The sequence below is a fragment of the Periplaneta americana genome, chromosome 16, assembly GCF_040183065.1.
Source record: "Periplaneta americana isolate PAMFEO1 chromosome 16, P.americana_PAMFEO1_priV1, whole genome shotgun sequence".
NCBI classification, from domain to species: Eukaryota; Metazoa; Arthropoda; class Insecta; order Blattodea; family Blattidae; genus Periplaneta; species Periplaneta americana.
In genome coordinates, this window is record NC_091132.1 from 180,589,195 (window position 1) to 180,598,737 (window position 9,543).

The window sequence follows — 9,543 nt, forward strand, 5'->3', positions numbered from 1 at the left end:
TTATTCATGTTAAAAGGTTATTGCCGAAGGCTTGTTGTCGAAGTGTGTGATGACTCAATGGTATAATGTTTGAGTAAGAAACTAAATGCTCCCAATCAGAATAAGTCAAACATAGAATAGAAGAGTAGGGGTGTTAGAGTCAGGGAGGTAGCGATGTTTGAGAGTATTTTCTTTTGTATTTGTATTTATATTTGTATTTATTAACATTCCATGGTATTCATACATTGCTTACAGCTAGAATATGGAACAAATCAAAAAAGTTCATACTATTATAAAATGTTAATTTATAGTCACAGTCTAGATGAAATATATACAGACGAGATTTACAATATAGTCTACTAGTGCAACACAAAGTTTTAGTATGAATATCATGAAGTGTTGTTGAATGTCATGAATTCACCTACAGAATAGAAGGCGTGAGAAATTAGGTACTTCTTGAATTTGGCTCTAAATAATTTTATGTTTTGAGTTTCATTTTTTATATCGTTAGGGAGGCTATTAAAGATTTTTACTGCCATATAACGCACTCATTTTTGATAGCACAATAGACCTGCCGATGGACTATGAAAGTCATTTTTTTTGACATGTATTTATGTATGAATTGTTGAATTAGTTACAAAGTTTTCACGATTACATACGAGGAAGACTATTAATGAAAATATATACTGACTAGCCATGAGCATTATTTGTAGTCTTTTGAAAATAGTCCTACACGATTCCCTAGATTTGGCACCTACTATTATTCTAATTACTCTTTTTGTAATAGAAATATAGTGTAACTATCTGTGGAATTTCCCCAGAATATTATTCCAAAACTCATTACCGAGTGGAAATATGCAAAGTATATTGTTTTTGAGGTATTGATATTTACTATCTTTTGCATAGATCTAATAGCAGTAGTTCATTGAAACAAAAGCAGACAGTGGTGGTTTTTCCACAGTTTCTCTTCATACATAAGGAATTTCAGCCATCAAATACAGTTAACCAAAAAATATTGTGGGCTGACAACAGAACAATCCAGAGTCTTATTGTTTCTTTACAAAACTACTCAAATATTGTTGTTAATCTAACACAATGTTCAAGGTATGCTACATTATACTGCACAGTAGAGTATTATATGCAGTAATGGCTGAAATATTAAAAAAAACTATGGACAGTTAACTTTGGGTATTCGTCATCACAGACGTTAATAACATGTTTAAGAAAGGTTTTTCCATGAAAATATGCATTACCATATAAATCCTGGCCTTATTCATCATAATGTAAAGCACATGTTGTGGATTGTGATCACGTTGTAGAATGCTTAAACACAGAGAGTAACTTGTAAAGTTAGAAGTCGTCTTCTAACACCCTGTAATAAATTGCTAATTTAAGACGTCTCTTTGTACTGCAGGAACGGAATTTCTTGGATCATCATTTGACTGGTATAAAAGAGGAACATGAGGACCAGAGCTCTGATCTCTTATCTGAGATAAAATTTGAGGGAGATCCGGTGCCAATTTCGTTCCCTATGGTGAAACGTGAACCAGAGGTGAGTGGAGCACAAGTAATGCACAGTGTATTCTTCTCCCAGGGTTTATCTTGTATTTTGATTGTCACAGACACTACTTTTTACAAGGTACTTGCAGTGCCTTTTACTCTATGATGGAGACGAGAAACATTATTAGTATTTACTATTACAAGTTATGTCATGTTACAAAGAACTCTAATAATGTTGAACTGTTGTCTCTGTTTATGTTTTAAATGTGGAAATGAAATTGCTTGTTATGCTTACTCTTAATAGTTTGCAAGCTACACATTGCCACAATGCGTTTGAAAAAATGTTTTTCTTAAGGACACGACTTTTTTTTGTATAAAATTCTTAATAGTTTTTACCGTGTCCAAAATAATTGATTTTGCTTCAGATGTATGAATAAATAAATATTCAATCTTCCTCAACTTGGTGAGGTTGCCAAAGACAAAGAATGTTAAACGGTGACATTTAAGGTGACATTAAAAAGGTCTTACAAGAAACTAAAATGTACAGTAGATAATATTTCACATAATAAAAATATGCAGTAAAATATAGTATACAGATAAAAAATAGAATGAGAAAATTGAATTTGAATTGAAGTACAAATGTCGCCATAAAATCAGCAGAGAACCCTTCAAGGCTATCAAGGAAATTTCCTTAATTGTTGTTGTTGGGACTACAGTGTGACGTGGCATCATTTCTTCGCCTTTTGTTTTTGAGTATGTACTTATTTTCAATATATCCTTTGTAGAATATTATCATATTTGCTGAGAGAAGATATTTTGTAACTGCACGATAAATTACATAGCTGATTTTTATTCTGTCACTAAAGTGTATTTAATTTTAATACAGGTAGACAAACGTAAAATTAGAAACTTCATTTTGCCAATTTTAAAATTACTAGAAATAAACTTAATTTCGTTTACCTCTTATGACTAGACTCCAAGTAGACCTTGAAAGTAGCAAACTGGTTTGGTGCAAGTTACCCGGTTGAAGTTCTTTCAGGGCTTAATCTCTTTAACCATTGAGAACAAATGCTCGGTAACTTTCAGTGCTGGACCTGCACTCATTTCGCTGGAATTATGTATCACCTTCATTTCAGTCAGAAACTGGATAACCCTTGCAGTTGATAAAGTGTCGTAAGATAAATCACTTAGAAAATCCACCAAATTCGTGATTAGAAATTGAATTGTTCGTTCATAGATAATTTCTGCTGTTGTACAGTAGTTAAATATTTATTCTGTAACAGCCATTTTTCACCACTTTGCGTTGGCACACTCGAAAAATCCGCTGGTATGCGGCAGAACACCAAATGCAGCTCAAATCAGCCTTCAGTAGACATAGAGTAGCTGTGCGAGCAACAGAGAAGAGAGTGACTGTCGCGCATCTAGGGTAGCTAGATGAGTAAAATTATAATATCGTGCCAACCTTAAAAAAATATCGTATTTTACTTGGCTTTATGATAGAAAATGTTTCATGCATTAAATACCTTAACAGCACATTTAATGATATTGTGTTTTTTCGAATTTCCCAAATAACAAATTAGAAAAGACATGCATAATAATTACAGTATCTGTAGTAATGTCACGAGAGGTCTGAGATTTATCTGGGAAATCTCAGACCTCGAGTGGCATTTATTAGGACTATTTCGTGAATAAAATAAAAATGTAAATAGTATATCCCTAAAATTCAATCACAAAATGTTAATAATTTTGTTTATTAACGAATACTTAACCTATTCGGACATTGTGAAGTTGAAATACTCGTAGATGAATATCGATTACTGCAATAAAGAAATTCGACGTTATTATTCAGTAATGCCAATTGTGAAAAGCGAAATATAGGTTTAACAATTTTAATTACATGTACTGCACTTTTCTCTTATTATTATAACAAAAATACATTTTCATTATCAGCTGAAATCATAATTTAATTTAACAGTAACAGTTGGGACAGCTATATACCAATGCTTATGTATTCACAGCGAGACATGTTGCTACACAGTGAAGCCATCTCTGTATAGATAGGCCTAATTAAAACACGAATTTTATTACGCCATACGGAAGGCAGTTTGATGAAAAGACCTTATTATTACTATGCAAGGTCATTGGGTTTGATATGCAATGATGTTACATAAATTTGAATATCTGACTTTCTATTAAATGTTTCATTTCATTCACAAGATACAATTTCATAGGCTACTTATAGGTTATGTTACCTGTGGGAGCAGGACCAATGTCAGCTGTGTCTTATTTCGACCGTTACAATCAGTGCTACACGAAAGCATTTTTTTATAGTTCGACAAACGCATTCTCGCTGTAGTGTGTAACAGAACTAAAGCTGCATCTACACCGCAGGCAGTGATCTACACAATTCAATATTCCAATCGTGTATGCGTGCAATCTGGGAAGAATATTGAAAGAATCAAGTTTAAATGGTACGTTCAATTAAGATGCATGAAGATTTTGTGTCTACATGGTGCGCCGTTTTGAACGTCGTCTTCACTGCGTAAATATATTAATTAATATTAAATATCAATCTTGCATTCATTGCTTTAAAGTTGAAAGAAAAGTTTAACCGTGTAGTTGCATCTTAATGTATTCATGATCATCAATTTACGGGGAAACAGTTGGGGACAACGACTAAAGAAAAGAATCACCATGCCATTAATTGATAGCGATAAATTTAGCTGCAAAAATTATCGTGAAGTCTGACTGATTGGTTGGAATTAAAAATTTCATTACACTTCATTGGTCGAAAATGGAATGACGTCATATAAACGAAATAGTCACACTAATATAGGAATAATTTTGTATCATTAAATTTATCATTATAGACATAAACCTTAAATAAAAATACGAATATTTTGTTAATTCAGTATGTGAATAATGCTGTTGTTTCTCTTTTCAAGGTTTTATGCAACATGGACCTTTTTATCGTTCATCGTATTATCATTTCCCAATATGTTGACTCAAAACTAATTGATATAACATTAAAAATATTTTATTTAGTAGGCGTATATTAATGCATATATTTTTTTCTCATTTATATTGAGGATCTCGTAAGTTTAGTTCCCAAAAGTTTAATTTGGCTGTCCTTTCAGTGTTGCCAACTAATACCAAATATATGATGAAAGAGGGAAAAATCACAATGCTATGTACTACAATAATAATAATAATAATAATAATAATAATAATAATAATAATAATAATAATAATAATAATAATAATAATAATAATACAGTGTTAACAATTACAATGTCTTGCTTGTTTACTTATTTATTACACTTCATCTTTATGTTGCGAGATGTTTCCTAAATGGTTCAATAATTTATGAAACAGTATATTTTCTTCCTGGACTTCTCGCATATTACGTTGGTAATTAGGATTAGTATATGATCTAATATTAAAATTAATTTTGTCTGGCAAAATGAAATTCATTGCTTTGACTAAACAGTTTACAATTCACGACACCTATCCTAAAAATGTATTTAGTTTGATAAAACAGAATACAACTTTGAAATGTATACCCTACTAAAAATACTTACGAGCACTTTATTTTTTGGAGAAGTTGCTACAATGCTATTTCCTCTCTTGGAAATTTTAATAAAAATCTAAACACGAAAGAAATTCATTAAAATGTGAAATATATTTCTGTCCATGTTTCATACCAAGTAGATCTATAAGCTATTTCTTATTTAATCACACTTATCTGAATATAGAGTTGAGTTGGAATCACAACGCAACAGAACTGAATTGTGTATTGATATGAATATTAATACCGGTATTACTAAATACAGTAATTATTAATTCACAGGCTTAGGTACTTGCATTTTCATCAGTTTCCTTGACTGCAAACCGAAATTATTGCTGCCAACATAACAGAAATAACTTCCAGTTGTATTTGTTAGTATTCGAAATTCGAAACGAAGTTGGTAAAAGAAAATTCAACCTGACATCCAGAAAATCACTATAATCCACTAGCATATGTAGTAATAGGTGGAAAATGGATAGGTTTCACCCTTAGGGTATTAAGTAAGCTGATCCGGACTATATTTGTATTTTCTAGTACTCATTCCTTTCTAAAACCTTAAAATTCCTCTCGTACTTGGAAACAACAACTTTAGATTATATGAGTGTGCCTCAGGATTTTAAATTGTGCCACTTATTGGAAGAGGTTTAAAAATGTTGGGGATTCATTTACTATAGGATGTCGCTTAATTTTCGTCAAGTTGGACAAACTATGACGTCACAATATGGCAGCAATGACGTCACAACATGGCCGACGTAAACCAAAACAAGAAATAAATAAAACTATCTAAAAAAATTTAAAAAACAAATTGACGATATCCCATTCTACAATATTACCCATCCGCTATTATCCAAAATACGATATGGCCAAAACAATTCGCGATATCCCATTCTGGAATATAACTTAACCGCTCTTATCCAAAATACGATATCACCAAAACAATTCACGATATCCCATACTGGAACAGAGCCCATTCTCTCTTATCCAAAATACGATATCGCCAAAACAATTCACCATATCCCATTCTGGAATATAGCCCAACCGCTGTTATCCAAAATACGATATCACCAAAACAATTCACGATGTCCCATACTGGAACAGCCCATCCTCTCTTATCCAAAATACGATATCGCCAAAACAATTCACGATGTCCCATTCTGGAATATAGCCCAACCGCTCTTATCCAAAATACGATATCATCAAAACAATTCACGATATCCCATACTGGAACAGAGCCCATCCGCTCTCATCAAAAATAGGATATCAGCAAAATAATATCACAATATCCCATTCTGAAATATAACCCATCCGCTCTTATCCAAAATACGATATCACCAATACAATTCACGATATCCCATTACGGAATATAACCCATCCACTCTTATCCAAAATATATCACCAAAACAATTCACGATATCGCATACTGGAACAGAGCCCATCCGCTCTTATCCAAAATAGGATATCAGCAAACCAATACCACAACATCCCATTCTGAAATATAACCCATCCGCTCTTATCCAAAGTACGATATCACCAAATCAATTACAAACATCCCATCCTCGAATATAACGCAACCCCTCTTATTCAGAGTAGAATATCAGCAAAACAATTTCAAAACATATATTCATCTCATGTCACTAAAATATCACCTCAACGAGCCCACTAACCTTCTCACATACCTCGGCTTTCACACAAATAATAGAAATACAACACAAAAACATAATAAAAACTTCGAATTTAAATAAACTAACCTTCAAATCATTTCCAAAAAACCACTTCCTACTGCTGTGCTCTCACAATTTTGAATCCCAAATAAAAACATTAAAAAGAAACAACGAACAAATCCACACACACACCCATATATACAAAACCAACAAAAGTAAAAACAAATTTTTACAATAAATAAATTAAACATTATCCTCGATCCGTAATTACTACCCTAGCAAACGAAAAGTCATCATTATAAAAAAACAAATAAAACGCTCTCCCTAGCGAAAAAAAAATGTAACCTCTACAAAAACAATAAGGGTGATAACAAGAAATAATTAAAACAAAAAGAAAATAAAAATCACTCCTAAATAAAAAAAAAAACTCACACATCCTTATTCTCAAGAACATACAAAAACACTCACATCTCTCAAAAACGCACTCACAACACAAACACCCACATTAACATTCTTCCTCCAAACATATTCATCTAAATGTCCCTGATCGACCCTTCGCTTCAAACCTCTTGGCCAGGAACACACTCCATTCCAAAACAAATAACACAATGATTTCTAAACGACGACTCAAGAATTAAACAAATAATAGAACGATTTACTCACCATCCAAACACAACCTTAACCGGTATGCCATTCAAACTTCATGAATACCAACCACGAACAAAATTTACATATCTACCAACCTAACCACTTCCATCCAAAAAGTGACGTCATCAAGTGACGTCATAATATCACATCACTCCATTCTCCAATCTAGCCAACATAAATTCTCATAAAAACAATAACGATATCTTATAATCAAGTAAACCCAAATGTTGATCTTTAGGGAAAAGAGTTATCCCATGGAAAATCTGCCCAAGAATTCTCTTGTGTTATCTTACAGTCTGTTATGCCTAATATGATTAAATGCAATTCTCTGAAATCTAATATCGATGTCCTTTTCTTAATCTAAATTGTGCTATCTTTCTGTTTTATTTTTTCTATATTTTTAGGAAGAGGAGAGTGATTTGGACACAGTGAATGATGACGCAAGAGTGGAAGTATCAGCAGAGGACAACGAGGTTTTGACGGAGAGGTGAGTGAGGTTTGCGAGTCTTCACGTAGAGAGTTGATTGTGTTTGAAGTGTCTGTTAGCTTGATTGTCCAGAAGCAGCTTCAGAAGAACTGTCTGTCTGAATCATCCAGCAATAATCAGTCATCTCATTCACACTCCTCTTCCCTTGGTATCTGGTTGCCATAATGTACTGTTCCAACCTTTCTTCATGTTCTTCACTAAAAGTGCGTAGATTTTCAGGAAAGAAATATATATGGACATGCAAGAAGTGGGCCTTTATAGTCATATTACAGTCCAGGGTCTCTGCAACGTAATTGCTACTGTTTCTTTATAATTGAGGTCTTTATAATTCCCTAAGAAATTATGTACTAACATTTTGAATCTATTTCAATAGTATTTCTACAAATCTTTGATCACATTTACAAAGCCACTGTGTAACATTAATTTTTCTGTTTTATTTATTTGTATATTATTTATATATTTGTTTGTTTATGTGTTTACTTACTCCTTTACTTATTTATTTATTTACTTATTTTTTATTTGTTTATTCATTCATTTATTTATTAGTTTATTCCTTTATTTATTTGTTTATTCTTTCATTTATTTGTTTATGTGTTTACTTACCTTTTTACTTATTTATTTCTATATTTTTATGTACCTATTTATTTACTTGTGTTTTTATATTCTTATTTATTTATTTACTTATTATTTATTTGTTCATTCACTTATTTATTTGTTTATTCAATTATTTATTTGTTTATTCATTCATTTATTTATTTATTCATTCATTTATTTCTTTATACATTTACTTATTTATTTATTCATTCATTTATTTGTTTATTCATTAATTTATTGGTTTATTCATTCTTTTATTTGTTTATTCATTCATTCATTTATTTATTTGTTTATTTATTTATTTCTTTATTCATTCATTTATCTGTTTATTCATTCAATCAATGATTTATTTATTTAACCTGTCTGTCTATTCATTCCTTCGTGTAATTAAGGACATCAGTCTTTCATTTCCACACCACCAGCAATACTACTGCAATAATACATACAATGGTTCTTGAACAATATTATTTCACCAATGTCTGATATGTTTCTGTTTGGCCACTGTTTCCTATTCCCCTGCATAGACTAGCCCTACTGTCCCACTCACAGAAGAAACATGTTGGTGTTGTTATTAACTAATGGAGAGTTCTTAGCTGTAAAGCCATTAATCCTCTTGGTGTTCAATATTTCGCACATACAGTGAGTTTGGAGCAGTGCTGTCACGAAATCTGCACCGCAACTTATGATTTTGAAGTTACGAGATGGCCGCGTGCGTTTCTATAAATATCTGCATGTGAGTACGATAATAATGAGACAGTTGAATGCTCGTAGTTCATTTTCTATTTGTAATATTCTTTTAATCTTACAACAAAAAAAACCGTACTTTACTATGAAATTCAGATTAGTGTAACTCTGAAAATATTGATATTAGGATACATGTTTGTATGACATATTTGCTCATGTCTTCGAAAATAAGCTGCGTAAGGGACGGTAACTACTCGTGAATCAGTCTTTATATAACATGAATAAGAATTCTAAAAATTTATAGCATATTTGTAATACGGAATTTGGAAACAATCGCATATAATAGCACCTCATGAAATAGGTTTGTGTTCATTTGAATGTTCAAAAATTGTATGTATATTCGTTGCGACTATTTTATAGAT

At 31.8% G+C, this 9,543-nt stretch overlaps 1 protein-coding gene across 4 annotated transcripts in view; it reads left to right on the forward strand.

The window, feature by feature from the left end:
- Positions 1-9,543, forward strand: part of LOC138692150 (zinc finger protein 665-like) — a 65,581-nt gene that overhangs the window by 24,472 nt on the left and 31,566 nt on the right. For all 4 annotated transcript variants that reach the window (XM_069815170.1, XM_069815175.1, XM_069815172.1 and 1 more), the window contains exons 4-5: positions 1,394-1,531; positions 7,761-7,843. In XM_069815170.1, the coding sequence (XP_069671271.1) occupies positions 1,394-1,531; positions 7,761-7,843 (221 nt within the window). The remainder of the gene's footprint in view (positions 1-1,393; positions 1,532-7,760; positions 7,844-9,543) is intronic.